Here is a 15,974-nt window from a genome sequence, read left to right on the forward strand (position 1 = left end):
TAGATTTACAACGTAGACTTACTGAGTAAGCATGCAAAAGAGTTGACTGCAGTCTTACGTAACATTCTACTTTGGTGTTCCGTCACTAGAGAAGCAAATCCCAATCCCTGTTGTCCGAGGGGGACTTGTCCCCACTTCAAACAACCAATAAACGGTAGGAGGAGGTACAAAGAAGATATGGGGGGTGGGGGTAACAACATGTGTGAGTGAACCTCAACGGATCTCCGCAACGCACTACAGCAGAGGTGTAAGTTTACAAGTTTTCATATGCTATATAAGCACTATATAACCGAAATGGGATTATTCGAACAAAAGTGAACCTCCAAGTGTGAAAGAGACCCTTTTCACATGCTAAAAAGAGGGGGAAGGTTTTGAACAGATATGCAGGGCGTCCTTCTTCAATCTGATGCCTTTTAGATATATTGGACTGCAACTCCCATCATTCCCAGCTTGCATGGCAAATGATAGGAGTTGCAATCCAACACATCTGAAGGGGAAAAGGTTGGGGAAAGCTGTTCTAGGCTAAAATGCACCAGGGGCTTGTTAAAATGAAGTAACTTCTGAAGTGAGCATGGCCAGTGATGGTACACATTACTCAATATGTATATATGACTTAAAATCTGCAGAAACACTGCCTGACACAGGAAAAAGCACGTGTCTGACTTTGAAAAAGTTCTGAAGTATAACATAACTTAGCAAATATTTCTCAGATTAACCAACAAGCCCCCACACACACCCCGTCCCGCTGCCCAACCCACCCACTCCAGAAATTATCTGGTTGATGCAGCACATTTTTCATAGATCGTATTTAGCCTTTAACAGCTATAATAATTCCTTCCGCTATTGCTTAGAAGCCCAAGAACCCACAGGAAGCTTCATCGGTTATCTGAAATGTGAGTTCTGCTGCTTGCATCCGTCCTGCCTGGAGAACGCCTCGCCCCTGTCTGCAAGGCCTCAACCCCACAGAGTTGCTCTGTTGCTGCGCTCCCGGAGTACATGAAGGATCGTTCCCTCTGGCTCAGGTGGGGGGGGACTGTATCCGCTACGCCCCTTCACGGCCCCCCGAAGGCCTGAGCATCATCCGCGAGCCTTTTAATGAGTAACCCGTCCCATGGAAGTAATGCCATCGGATCCCATTCAGTTTCCGGGTGTTGTGCCTGGCCGGATAGTAGATGCCGTTCAGGTTTGAATTCCCACAGGCATCGAACCACCAACCTGCAAAGGACCAGAAGAAAGAGGTCAGCTGGAGATGAAGGCCAAACGCCTCAGTGCAACATATACATTAAAAACCTATGAACAGAAATATACAAAAGTTTAAAATATATTAAATAAGCTCCAATATTAAAACATTTACACATTTAAAATACATGACAATTTAAAAAAGGCCTAGGCATAGGCGGAGGTCCAGATCATTTGCCAAAGGCCTGCCGGAACAAGAACGCTTTTGACTGCCTCCGAAAGCACATCAAGGAGGGAGCCAGTCTAGCTTCCCTGGGAAGAGAGTTCCAGAGCACTGGAGCAGCCACCAAGAAGGCCCTCTCCAGCGTTCCCATCAGACGTGCCTGTGATGGCGGTGGGACTGAGAGCAGTTGCCAGCCAGGTGCAAACCGGGGGCAGGCACCCCCTTCCTTTTGGACTTGTATAGAAGAGGGGATTTCAGCAGGTGTAGTTATGCTCATCCCTAGCTCTGCGAGGCAAGCTACAACTGCCCAAATGTCATTTTTGCACAAAACTACCGAAACATCTCAGAGTCCTGTACTCCTGCTTGTGATTGACCGGTTAGTCCACCCCACTAAGAGGAAAGCACAAAACCACTCCTAGCCAAAACCTGTGTTCTCCCAAGCTCCCAGGTACCGGTCCTGGTCTCTGCCCCCCCAATCGTCCCCCCTCCGCCTCCTTTCCTTGCCAGAGCCGACAGGCACTAGGTTATTACGCACCACCAGAAAGCATCTGGGCACATTTGCACATGCAGTTGTCATTATCGGCGTCTCGCGTGCTGAAGCCGGTCCCTTGGCGAGCCAAGCTGCTCTGCTGCCCTGCGTTGCCCTTGTAGCCTTTCCAAAAAAGCCTGTGGAACAAAAAAGGCATCAGGAAGTTAAAGCCCTGCATCTTGAAATTGCTGCAGAGAGCAAAAGAGTGGGAGCCGGTGGCTCTGAGTGTCAGTGGGGCAGGGAATCCACTCCAGGTTTCTGTCATAACTCTAAAGGAGCTCTCCAAGGTGCTTCACACTTTGGATGGCTCCCTTGATACCGTGGAGAGCTCCTAGAATCATAGAATGTTAGAGAAGAATAGAATAGTAGAGTTGGAAGGGGCCCATAAGGCCATCAAATCCAACCCCCCTGCTCAATGCAGGAATCCACCTCAAAGCTTCAGCTATTGGGAGGTATAAAAATGTAATAAATAAATAAATAAAAGCATCCCTGACAGATGGCTGTCCAGCTGCCTCTTGAAGGCCTCTAGTGTGGGAGAGCCCACAACCTCACCAGGCAACTGATTCCATTGTCGTACTGCTCTAACAGTCAGGAAGTTTTTCCTGATGTCCAGCAGGAATCTGGCTTCCTGTCACTTGAGCCCGTTATTCCGTGTCTTGCACTCTGGGAGGATTGAGAAGAGATCCTGGCCCTCCTCTGTGTGACAACCTTTGAAGTATTTGAAGAGTGCTCTCATGTCTCCTCTCAATCTTCTCTTCTCCAGGCTAAACAGGCCCAGTTCTTTCCGTCTCTCTTCATAGGGCTTTGTTTCCAGACCCCTGATCATCCTGGTTGCCCTCCTCTGAACACGCTCCAGCTTGTCTGCGTCCTTCTTGAATTGTGGAGCCCAGAACTGGACGCAATACTCTAGATGAGGCCTAACCAGGGCCGAATAGAGAGGAACCAGTACCTCACGTGATTTGGAAGCTATACTTCTATTAATGCAGCCCAAAATAGCATTTGCTTGAGCTCATTAGCTGCACACAACAGCCAGCTCCCATGTCCTTTGGAAATTCCACAATTCAGAATGGGCAATACTGCACCAGAAGGACAAATAATCTGATCTGACCTCTGACAGCAACCTATTGGTTACATTTTTCAAGATATTGGAAAGGTCTTTGTTTTGGACGATTTTTCATTGCAAAAGTGCTCTTTGCAAAACATCGTCCTTCCTTCCTTCCACTTTCAGTCAACGCAGTTAAGTCCGATCGTCTAGGCAGCAGTGTGAGATCCGTCACAGTTTTTTGGTGCCCGGAAGTAGCTAAGTCTGTGGTGTAATGTTCTTTTAAGATTAAGCATGAACCAGCACAGCTGAATAGTATTTAAGTAATCCAAGTTTGGTGGTTAGCTGTTCCTTGTACGGAGAAATAAAGTCATTTTTATTCGCCATGCTGGAGCCTCAGCTGTTTTGGACTGTTCTCCACAAATCGCTTGTAAAAGCCCGACGTTACAAAGTCTTATGGATGGCCCAGGTGAAGATAAAAGCAGAACAGAGGACCGAGTTTCCAAATTCGGTACCTGCCTGGCCAGAAAAAACAGACTACATTTTTCTTGAATGAATGTCCATCCGTAAGCCAGCTATACACTCATCACTGAACATAATCCCTCTCATCCCGTGCAAATTTTCTAATTTTAATGTTTTTTTAATTCATTTCTGAAATGTCAGAAGATCCTTTTGAAAGTCACGACATTTAGTAGTAAATTCCTCCAGAGGCAATTGATCTTTAAGAGCTATTTCTTGATTTTCAATCTGAACCGTTAGTTGAGACGATTCTTCCTTGGATTTTTCTATAATAAGCAACATCAGATCAAAGGAACATTTGTTGAGGATCGAAATCCACTTCATTTTAAATTCATTATCATCTCTAAATAGCAAAGGCATCTTGTTAATTCGAAGCCCCCTAGGTATTCTACGGGCTCTACAATAGTCCATAAGAGATGTTGCATGTAGGTTTAATTTTATCAATTTTTTCTTTGAAAATTTTAAATTGTCCCAATCCTTGGAGCTAGTATGAGTAATGCCATCGTCAAATAGAGAAGAGGAGGTAACCAGACGTGTCATGTCCTCCTCTGAATATGCAAAAGTGGAGCTCATGGAGACCATGCCTATAAATTACAAGATAAAGTAAAATAGAAGGCTGTGGTTGAAAATAACAACGGTACAATATGAGTGATACCACTCAACCACAAAGGTACTAAGAAAATTTTATAGACGAATAATTCAAAAGACATCACAAATGTACAAAAGACAGGCATATATTATTATTATTATTATTTATTTATATAGCACCATCAGTGTACATGGTGCTGTACAGATAACACAGTAAATAGCAAGACCCTGCCGCATAGGCTTACAATCTAATAAGTTGTAGTAAACAATAAAGAGGGAAGGAGAATGCAAACAGGCACAGGGAAGTGTAAACAGGCACAGGGTAGGGCAAAACCAACAGTGTAAAGTCAGAACAAACTCAATATTTGAAGGCTATAGGGAAAAGAAAAGTTTTGAGCTGAGTCTTAAAAGCAGTGATTGAGTTTGTAGTTCTCAAGTGTTCTGGAAGAGCGTTCCAGGCGTAAGGGGCAGCAGAAGAAAAAGGACGAAGCCGAGTAAGGGAAGTGGAGGTCCTTGGGCAGGCGAGAAGCATGGCATCGGAGGAGCGGAGAGCCCGAGCGGGGCGATAGTGTGAGATGAGAGAGGAGAGATAGGCAGGAGCTAGGCAGTGAAGAGCTTTGAAGGTCAGTAGGAGAAGTTTATATTGGATTCTGAAGTGGATTGGAAGCCAATGAAGAGATTTCAGAAGTGGAGTGACATGGTCAGAGTGGCGGGCCAAGAAGATGATCTTAGCGGCAGAGTGGTGGACAGAGACCAGCGGACTGATGTGAGACGAAGGAAGGCCAGAGAGAAGAAGGTTGCAGTAGTCCAACCGAGAGATAACCAGCGCGTGAACAAGATAACATATAGATAACATTTACAAGGTGTTCATCAAACATTCATAATGAAGCCTACAATAAGTTGGCATCCATTAAACATTCATGACAAGAATCAATAATCTCATAAATACGCGTCTAATAAATAAATAAGGGTTCTGAATTTGGGTCAGAAAAAACAGACATCATCAACGGGGCAAAACGCATTTGTGTGGGCAAGTGCGAAGGATTCACGAGCGCTCTGAAAGAACGCCACATTCCCCGTTCTACCTCGGAAACAGGCATTTGCCAGAAGCCATTGAGATGTTCTGGTCTCAAGTTCATAAAAACCAGCAAGTTAAACAGGGCTTGGCACACTCAGGACTCAGATGGATGACTTCCAAAGAATACAGAGGTGCCGACAGAAACAGGGCGGATGATTTGCTAGGTGATTGTCCGCTGTAGCAACGTTCTCTCATCACAGGCAATTTCAGCTGTCTTCCAATTCCTGTTGAACCCACCAGAGACGGTCTCCACACCAAGGGCCAACAGAAAGAGAAAGGCACATGATTTGCTAGGTCCCCCCCCCCCATTGCAAATACCAGTGAGAGGCTGGAGCCTGTCTTAGCCACATCTGTTTTGGAGTTAAGTTTCAATGGACTTGAGGTTGGCCAGGCCAAGTGTTGCTGTGAACCCTACGCAACGCCCTCGTGGAACCTCTACACACAACCTGATGGCTGAATAAGTGATATCTGAATAAGGCTGAATAAGTGAGAGACGGAGCAATTATCTAACGGATTTCTGGCCCAGTAGGGGAATATCTCTAAAATAGAAGTGTCTCTCAGAAGAGGAAAATGAATAAAAGGGCTCAGTTCAGGAAGGAATGGCTGGTCTCATCCACCACGGGAGTGTGTGCGTGTCTTTTTAAAGTTCTTCAGCAACGTAGCTACACTCTTTCTTCCACCTCCACTACATGTCTTCAGAGAAGCTGTGGCCATGTGTCCTATTTTACAGAGGGCAATCTTCTATTGGAAGAGCTGAAAGATGACAGTCCTGTATTTGACCAGTCCGAGGGCTTCGTCACATGAGCGAAATAAAGCACACTCGTGACTGGCCACCCACGGAAGTTCATGGATCCGTTTGACGATGTCATCAAGCTCCTGCATGTCTCCCACACCTTCCCCCAGTAATTCTGTTCTGAAAAAAAACACCCTGGATATCCCAATTCTTCTGAAATATTGCGGGATTTCCTGCTGTGTGCATCTGAAGTTGCGCTACAAAACACCCAATAGAGGGTGCTGTCCCATTTTGGGCTATGAGCACTAAGAGGAGGGGAAGTTTTCAATTATAGATCACGTTGTCACCCCTCTCTGCCTGTGTAATGCAGCCCATTACAACTGTGCAAGAGAAGCAGAAAGCAAAGCCCCAGTAAGGAAACGTGGTTTCCCCTTAATCTAAAGACCCCCCAAATCCAGTTTAAATGCATTTATTTATTTCTGATATTTATATACTGCTAAATATAATAAAATCACTAAGCAGTTCACATATAAATATAAATATTAAAATCACATTAAAATTGCAATATTAAAAACCCAATGTTAAAAAACAGTTCCAATTACAATAAAAGCAATACAAGGAGCAGAAAATGGGGCCACATGATTAATTCAATTCCAGCCCTGGAAAAGCCTAGGTGAACAGGTGTGTTTTCAGGAGGCATTTGAAAGATGCCACTTTTCTGCCTCCCGAACTGCATGAGGGTAGTTTCTCCAAAGGATGGGTGCCACTTCCTAAAAGGCCCACTGTCAGGGTATTTCATGGCAACAATCCATTCATTTAGGAATGTCCACCAAGGAATCCACTGACAACCTTAAAGGTTGCCCACGTAGGTATAAGGGAAGGCAGTCTGCTAGGTATTCTGGCCCCAAGTTGTTTTTGTATGACATTGGCCCCATTCAGAAGACACCTTAAACCATGGCTTCAACCACGGTGGTTAAGCCAGAAAGCTGGGCCCCGTTCAGAAGACACCTTAAACCACGGCTTTAACCACGGTGGTTAAGCCAGAAAGCCGGGCCGTGTTCAGAAGACACCTTAAACCATGGCTTTAACCCCGGTGGTTAAGCCAGAAAGCCAGGCCCTGTTCAGAAGCCACCTTAAACCATGGCTTTAACCACAGTGGTTAAACCAGAAAGTCGGGCCGTGTTCAGAAGCCACCTTAAACCATGGCTTTAACCATGGTGGTTAAGCCAGAAAGCCGGGCCGTGTTCAGAAGACACCTTAAACCATGGCTTTAACCCCGGTGGTTAAGCCAGAAAGCTGGGCCGTGTTCAGAAGACACCTTAAACCATGGCTTTAACCCCGGTGGTTAAGCCAGAAAGCCGGGCCCCGTTCAGAAGACACCTTAAACCATGGCTTTAACCATGGTGGTTAAGCCAGAAAGCCGGGCCCCGTTCAGAAGACACCTTAAACCATGGCTTTAACCCCGGTGGTTAAGCCAGAAAGCTGGGCCGTGTTCAGAAGACACCTTAAACCATGGCTTTAACCCCGGTGGTTAAACCAGAAAGTCGGGCCGTGTTCAGAAGCCACCTTAAACCATGGCTTTAACCATGGTGGTTAAGCCAGAAAGCCGGGCCGTGTTCAGAAGACACCTTAAACCATGGCTTTAACCCCGGTGATTAAGCCAGAAAGCCGGACCGTGTTCAGAAGCCACCTTAAACCATGGCTTTAACCCCGGTGGTTAAGCCAGAAAGCCGGGCCGTGTTCAGAAGTCACCTAAAACCACAGCTTTAACAATGGTGAATAAAGCAAAAAGCCTTATTCACCATGGTTAAAGCCGTGGTTTAAGGTGTCTTCTGAACGGGCCTAATAACAATTAAAGATCAAGAACCCTAAGAAGCCAGAGCCGCAGGGCCCTTGAAGTTATACATCAGCAGTAAGCACCTGGGGCTCATCTACACGGGCGCTTTACCCCAGAGTAGCTTCAGGTAGTGGCGGCAGGTGATTTACATGACACAGCTGCCTCTCCAAAGGGATCCAGGGGCAAAGCCCCAAAGCTCCACTCTAAAGAAGTCGGGTACTCACTCCAACTTTTTTTAGCTTAGATCCAGATTCCACGCCTTTGTGGAGCCTTTTTAAGAAAAAAAAATTCTTAAAAGGGGTGTTGGAAGGGGGCGGACAGGGAGCTCTGTACTCCACATGGTAAATAAATAAATACATTTTAAAGAAACAGGGGGTGGGAAGAGAGGAATGGGGCAGCCGGGAGTCAGCCGCCGCTGCTGGGACAAGCACTGGGGAGGGGGGAGGAATGGGGGCAGCCGGCTCTCCTCCCTTGGGAGGAGAGCCGGCTGCCCCCATTCCTCCTCTTTCCTTGACTTTGCCAGCGGCGGCAGCAGTGACTCTGAATTGGTGCTCCTTCCCCATGTAGATGCTGGGAAGGAGTGCCAATTCAAGAGCCCGGGGCCTCGGGGCTCAGACCCGAGGCCGTCAAGATGGGGGCCTGGACAGCAGACTGAACAGGCAGGCACAGCGATAACCTGGCTGCAGACTCCACCACCATGGTGAGACCCGCTGAATGCCTATTTGAATGATAGGTCTTATTTCTGCATTTCTGACGATGCATCAGCGGCCCCTCCAGCCTCCCCAGATCCTTTGCAGTCAGGCTGGAAGACCACGATTTCCAGTGAAGAACCTGCAGCTGGCAGGACTAGACGGGACGGGAACATTCCTGTGAAAGCCGCCTTATTACGAGTCGGACGATTCGTCCCCCTCGCTTCGTCTTGTCTATTTTAACTGCCAGTAGCTTTCCCGGGTCCCAGGCAGAGAAGGCTCTTTCTTAGCCCTTGAGCCCTTTTAAAAGCAACACTGGATCAGACTCAAGGCCTATCCATCCAGTCTAGCATCCTGTTCCCCAGATTACCCAGCTAGAGAACACTGGGAAGCCCACAGGCAGGACATTGGGCTGCATTAATAGAAGTATAGCTTCCAAATCACGTGAGGTACTGGTTCCTCTCTATTCGGCCCTGGTTAGGCCTCATCTAGAGTATTGCGTCCAGTTCTGGGCTCCACAATTCAAGAAGGATGCAGACAAGCTGGAGTGTGTCCAGAGGAGGGCAACGAGGATGATCAGGGGTCTGGAAACAAAGCCCTATGAAGAGAGACTGAAAGAACTGGGCATGTTTAGCCTGGAGAAGAGAAGATTGAGGGGAGACATGATAGCACGCTTCAAATACTTAAAAGGTTGTCACACAGAGGAGGGCCAGGATCTCTTCTCGATCCTCCCAGAGTGCAGGGCACGGAATAACGGGCTCAAGTCAAAGGAAGCCAGATTCCGGCTGGACATCAGGAAAAACTTCCTGACTGTTAGAGCAGTGCGACAGTGGAATCAGCTACCTAGGGAGGTTGTGGGCTCTCCCACACTAGAGGCATTCAAGAGGCAGCTGGACAACCATCTGTCAGGGATGCTTTAGGGTGGATTTCTGCATTGAGCAGGGGGTTGGACTCAATGGCCTTGTAGGCCCCTTCCAACTCTGCTATTCTATGATTCTATGATTCTAAGTATAGCTTCCAAATCACATGAGGTACTGGTTCCTCTCTATTCGGCCCTGGTTAGGCCTCATCTAGAGTATTGCGTCCAGTTCTGGGCTCCACAATTCAAGAAGGACGCAGACAAGCTGGAGCGGGTTCAGAGGAGGGCAACCAGGATGATCAGGGGTCTGGAAACAAAGCCCTATGAAGAGAGACTGAAAGAACTGGGCAGGTTTAGCCTGGAGAAGAGAAGATTGAGGGGAGACATGATAGCACTCTTCAAATACTTAAAAGGTTGTCACACAGAGGAGGGCCAGGATCTCTTCTCGATCCTCCCAGAGTGCAGGACACGGAATAACGGGCTCAAGTCAAAGGAAGCCAGATTCCGGCTGGACATCAGGAAAAACTTCCTGACTGTTAGAGCAGTGCGACGGTGGAATCAGTTCCCTAGGGAGGTTGTGGGCTCTCCCACACTAGAGGCCTTCAAGAGGCAGCTGGACAACCATCTGTCAGGGATGCTTTAGGGTGGATTCCTGCATTGAGCAGGGGGTTGGACTAGATGGCCTTGTAGGCCCCTTCCAACTCTGCTATTCTATGATTCTATGATTCTATGACATGACGAGGGCAAGAATCGCCTCTGGCTTTGCTCTCCAGCAACTCGTACTGCAAGGCCTGCTGCCTCTGACTCTGGAGCTAGCACATGGCCTTTGTGACTAGTAGCCACCGATAGCCTTATCCTCCACGGATTTTCCAACAGATATTTGTGGAACAGAAAAGGAGCAATTTAGCTCTTGCAACTCCTGGCTGTTGACAGAACTCTCCTCCTCCTTTAAAGGCCAGAAGCCATCACTACATCTTGTAGGTTTTGATGCCTTTGAGATCTTGTATTACATGAGAGAGAGAGAGAGAGAGAGAGAGAGAGAGAGATGCACTCATGCATAGGCGTGCGCACAGGGTGTGCCAGGTGTGCCCAGGCACACCCTAATTTCCCAGGGCTGCCTCCGCTTTCCTGCTTCCCCTACTGCTCCAATGGGAGCAAAGGAGGGGAAAGTGCACTTTCTGGGGCCTCCAGAAAGTGTGTAATTCCGCCCCCCCCCCCACCATGCTAATCGCAGCCTACATTATCATGGTGGGGGAGAATAATGCACTTTCTGGAGGCCCTGGAAAGCACGTTTTCCCCTCCTCCGCGGTGCACACCCCAATAAAATGAGCTGCGCATGTCTATGCACTCATGTCCTGCTGGTTGGTGTCCTGAGGGCTGCTGGTTGGCTAGAATGCTGGACTAGATAGACTCTTAGTCTGATCCAGCATCAGGACTCTTCTGATCATAGAATAGCAGAGTTGGAAGGGGCCTACAAGGCCATCGAGTCCAACCCCCTGCTCAAGGCAGGAATCCACCCTAAAGCATCCCTGACAGAGGGTTGTCCAGCTGCCTCTTGAAGGCCTCTAGTGTGGGAGAGCCCACAACCTCCCTAGGTAACTGGTTCCATTGTCATACTGCTCTAACAGTCAGGAAGTTTTTCCTGATGTCCAGCTGGAATCTGGCTTCCTTTCACTTGAGCCCGTTATTCCGTGTCCTGCACTCTGGGAGGATCGAGAAGAGATCCTGGCCCTCCTCTGTGTGACAACCTTTTAACTCTTTGAAGAGAGCTCTCATGTCTCCCCTCAATCTTCTCTTCTTTAGGCTAAACATGCCCAGTTCTTTCAGTCTCTCTTCATAGGGCTTTGTTTCCAGACCCCTGATCATCCTGGTCGCCCTCCTCTGAACACGCTCCAGCTTGTCTGCATCCTTCTTGAATTGTGGAGCTCAGAACTGGACGCAATACTCTAGATGAAGCCTAACCAGTGTTGAATAGAGAGGTACCAGTACCTCACGTGATTTGGAAGCTATACTTCTATTAATGCAGCCCAAAATAGCATTTGCCTTTCTTGCAGCTGTATCGCACCGTTGGCTTCTATTCAGCTTGCGATCTACAACAATTCCAAGGTCCTTCTCGTTTGTAGTATTGCTGAGCCAAGTATCCCCCATCTTGTAGCTGTGCATTTGGTTTCTATTTCCTATGTTCCTATGTACTCCTCCCAACCAACATACACACACACACCCCATTCCTAACTTTATAAACCTTCCCTACCTTGTTGCATACAGCCGATGAAGGTCACCACTTACTTGTACCGTTGTTGCTCACTCCCCAGCTGGAACTTTTCATACTGGGCGTAGACGCGATTGCCTTCCCAGTCCAGGAGCTCCACCCTCAAGGAAAAGGCTGCCTGGTTGGTCAAGAGGTAGACTGCCTCATTACCCAGCCAATATTCTCCTGCTGGGTCTCCAAAGCCCTGAGAGAGGGGGAACGCAAGCAGTAAGTGAGGGGGGTCCCTCTGTGTCTCCTTGGTACAGATCAATTAAGAGTTTATTGCCCTCTTTGAGTGTTCTTAGTCTCTACACTCAAGGAGAGAAAACGTGGACAGGCGTGTTAGCTCTGCTCCCCTCCATCACTGTCCTCCTCACCCCTCATGTGTTGACCATGACTTCTGTAGTGGAGACCCTACTCTGTTCATGCCTTCCTGCAATTATTATTTTTTAAAAAAAACATTTTTCCAGGGTCCTCAATCATGTTAGCATTTCACAGGTCTGCTTTGAGTTCGCAACAAGGCTGGTGGTTTGCCGTATGAGCTCGGAACAAGGTCATGAGGGTCATCTGAACTGGCTCTAAGAATGCCACCCTAGATGCCAAACAGGGGCTGCCATGGGGTTCTCTTCCACAGCTCAAGCCCACCTACCCACCTACTTGTGCAGCCCAGGTGTCAGACGCATTAGCTAGTGAATGAGAGGCTGAGTGAGTTGGCTACTTTCTCCCATGCTTCAGTCTAGCGACGCCTCCTTTTATTTCAAAAGCGTTGGCATGTGCATTTACTAAGTGATATTTACGTGTGTGTGTGTCCCCCTCCTTTTGATCAATCGCTGTTAAATAAAATGCTGAACACTACACAAGTCCCAGGGGGAAGAATAATAGAATAGCAGAGTTGGAAGGGGCCTACAAGGCCATCGAGTCCAACCCCCTGCTCAATGCAGGGATCCACCCTAAAGCATCCCTGACAGAGGGTTGTCCAGCTGCCTCTTGAAGGCCTCTAGTGTGGGAGAGGCCACAACCTCCCTAGGGAACTGATTCCATTGTCATACTGCTCTAACAGTCAGGAAGTTTTTCCTGATGTCCAGCTGGAATCTGGCTTCCTTTAACTTGAGCCCGTTATTCCGTGTCCTGAGCGAAATGGGTTAGTGACTTCACACTTCCTAGCCTATCAGTGCTATGCACAGTAGCTTCTGCCAAAAACAAGGGGGGATTCCTCTGAGTTTGATCTGGGAGAGGAGAGCATACATCTGACCACACTATGGTGAATGTGCTTCCTCCGCAGTGAATTATGTTCATCTAGGGATGTCAGAGAAATCTCCGACAGGTTCAAATTACTTTGGATTTCTACGGATCCGACCTGCGGCTTCCGTGGCAGACTGGTACCTTACAAGTTGCACGGATTCTGTGGACTTGTGGACAGTAGAGGTTGGTGGCTCTGATGTCAGCTTCTGCACCTTGGAGAGCTCCTTTAGATTTGTGACTGGTTCTGATTGAAACCCGGAATGGATTTACCGCTCCACTGGAATCGGAGCCACCAGCCTCCACTGACCAGTTGGTATTCCAGTACGGGTGTGCACGGACCCCCCGATCCTCTTCGCGCCCGATCCGCAAATTGCAGATCGGGCCTACTCCGCCCCGCCTCGATCCGCTTGGGGGCCATTCCGCTCTGCTGCGGAGCTCCGGCTCCGATTGGGAGCTCCGCAGTGGCGGGGAGTGGCGTCAGGTAACCCCCCCTCCCTCCTCTCCCTTACCTGCGTCCGTCCGCGGTCCTGCGGCTGCTTCAACTGAGCCCGAGGACTCAAGTCTTCCTGTTTGAGTCCTCGGGCTCAGTTGAAGCAGCTGCGGGACCACGGACGGACACAGGTAAGACCCCCCTCCCCCTTGCTCCCTTACCTGGCTCTGCCCCATTGCCGCACGGGTGGCGGCGGCGGCAGGGCCAGGTAAACCCCCTCCCTCCTCTCCCTTACCTGTATCCGTCCGCGGTCCCGTGGCTGCTTCAATTGAGCCCGAGGACTCAACCAGGAAGACTAGGCCGCAGAGGGAGCTCCGCAGTGGCGGGGAGTGGCGTCAGGTAACCCCCCCTCCCTCCTCTCCCTTACCTAGGCTGAATGGGAGCTCCGCAGCGACGGGGAGTGGCGTCAGGTAACCCCCCCTTCCTCCTCTCCCTTACCTGCGTCCGTCTGCGGTCTCGCGGCTGCTTCAACTGAGCCCGAGGACTCCCCCTTGCTCCCTTACCTGGCTCTGCTCCGTCGCCTCACGGGCAGCGGCGGCGGCAGGGCCAGGTAAACCCCCCTCCCCTGGCCCTGCCGCCATCGCTGCATGGGTGACAGTGACAGCGGCAGGGCCAAATAAACCCCACTTACCTTTTTTGCGGAGCTCCGGATCGAGGCGAAGGATCCGCCTTCACCTCGATCCCCTCCGCAACGCTCCGCAGCTCCCCCGATCCTTTTCGCCTTCGCCTCCACCTTAAGGGGAGCCGAAGCCCCCCCGATCCGCTCCTGCTTCTCCAGTCTGAGGACAAGCGGAGCACATCCCTATATTCCAGTACAGGCTTGCTGTTATATCTCCAGCCTGAGATCAGAGATAAGAGCAGGGATTCCCCTGTTCCTTGCTGTGTGGCCTCCCCTCTGCCTTTTTTGATCAAAATCCCTGAAGTATTAAGGATGGCAACGCCAAGGCAGGCTCAGACCACCTGTTTGTACTCTTTCCAGTTCTTTTGGAAACTGATGCTGCCGTTGACCCGGTGCTGGATGACCGTCCAGCCCCCTCCGTCTACTTCCATGTCACAATAGGCCTGTGAGGGAAGAAAGCAGAGGCTGCTAGAGGGGAAGAAATGTGAGGCAGAAGCACAGCGGGGCCGAGAAGAATTTGACCTTTGCAAATACCGATACACTGTATGTACATTGATGGTGCTATATAAATAAATAAATAAATAAATAAATAAATAAATAAATAAATAATAATACACAAACGGATCTCAGCTGCACCACCAGGACTCACGGGCAGGTCAGAATTTAATTCTCCACCAGTTTCCACATGTTTGAACACAGCTCTTGTCTAGGGTGACCCTATGAAAAGGAGGACAGGGCTCCTGTATCTTTAACAGTTGCATAGAAAAGGGAATTTCAGCAGGTGTCATTTGTATATATGGAGAACCTGGTGAAATTCCCTCTTCATCACAACAGTTAAAGCTGCAGGAGCTATACTAGAGCGACCAGATTTAAAAGAGGGCAGGGCACCTGCAGCTTTAACTGTTGTGATGAAGAGGAAATTTCACCAGGTTCTCCATATATATATATATATATATATATATATATATATATAGGGTGACCATATGAAAAGGAGGACAACTTCTATTAAAGTTGTATAGAAAAGGGAATTTCAGCAAGTGTCATTTGAATGCATGTAGCACCTGGTGAAATTTTGTCTTCATCATAACAGTTAAAGCTGCAGGAGTCCTGCCCTCTTGACCAGATACAAAAGAGGGCAAGGCTCCAGCAGCTTTAACTGTTGCGATGAAGAGGGAATTTCACCAAATGCTGTATTCATACAAATGACACCTGCTGAAAATCCCTTTTCTCTACAACTGTTAAAGATACAGGAGCCCAGTCCTCCTTTCCATATGGTCACCCTACATATATACAAATGACACCTGCAGAAATTCCCTTTTCAATACGACTGTTAAAGATACAGGAGTCCTCTCCTCCTTTCCATATGGTCACCCTACAACTCCTGTATCAAAAAAAATATGGATCTCGTTCAAAATATGCATTTAAAAATGTGTATTTTCAGAAAATAGACATTGAAAACTACATGTTTAAATATTACTGAAAGGCATTTTTGGTGTGGATTAAAAATGTCCACATTAATGTGGAAACGGGAAGGGATGAACATGGGTGAACACATATGAAAGTGACACAGTCCGGAAACAGGTTTATTTGTCCATTTCTAATGGGGAATAGTGAACAGAGTTTCAGGTTTGTAAGAGGAAGAGCTGGTTTCGCCAATGCCATGAAGGCTAGAAATGTAATATACAAACTGTTATTTTCAGGATGCTGCAATGAATGCCAAATTCTTCACTTGGACAGTGTAAATGTAGAAGAATTAGATTCACATAGTTCCTGGCATGACTCTGATTCAGCCTCACCTACCTCACAGGGTTGTTGTGAGAGTAAAATGGAGAGGAAGAAGACTATGTAAGTAGAGTGACCCTATGAAAAGGAGGATAGGGCTCCTGTATCTTTAACAGTTGTAGAGAAAAGGGATTTTCAGCAGGTGTCATTTGTAAATATGAAGAACCTGGTGAAATTCCCTATTCATCACAACAGTTACTACTGCAGGAGCTATACTAGAGTAACCAGATTTAAATGAGGGCAGGGCACCTGCAGCTTTAACTGTTGTGATGAAGAGGGAATTTCACCAGGTTCTCCATATATACAAATGACAGCTG

General features: G+C 48.1%; 1 protein-coding gene across 1 annotated transcript in view; it reads right to left on the reverse strand.

Moving 5' to 3' along the window:
• Positions 1–1,032: 1,032 nt before the first annotated feature.
• The window catches only part of ANGPT4 (angiopoietin 4), a 61,210-nt gene continuing 46,268 nt past the window's right edge, over positions 1,033–15,974 (reverse strand). The window contains exons 6-9 of the mRNA XM_063121164.1: positions 14,217–14,318; positions 11,563–11,729; positions 1,938–2,068; positions 1,033–1,215 (exon numbers count right to left, since the gene is read on the reverse strand). Coding sequence (XP_062977234.1) covers positions 1,043–1,215; positions 1,938–2,068; positions 11,563–11,729; positions 14,217–14,318 — 573 coding nt within the window. The 3' untranslated portion in view covers positions 1,033–1,042. The remainder of the gene's footprint in view (positions 1,216–1,937; positions 2,069–11,562; positions 11,730–14,216; positions 14,319–15,974) is intronic.

This window comes from Elgaria multicarinata, chromosome 1 (assembly GCF_023053635.1).
Source record: "Elgaria multicarinata webbii isolate HBS135686 ecotype San Diego chromosome 1, rElgMul1.1.pri, whole genome shotgun sequence".
NCBI classification, from domain to species: Eukaryota; Metazoa; Chordata; class Lepidosauria; order Squamata; family Anguidae; genus Elgaria; species Elgaria multicarinata.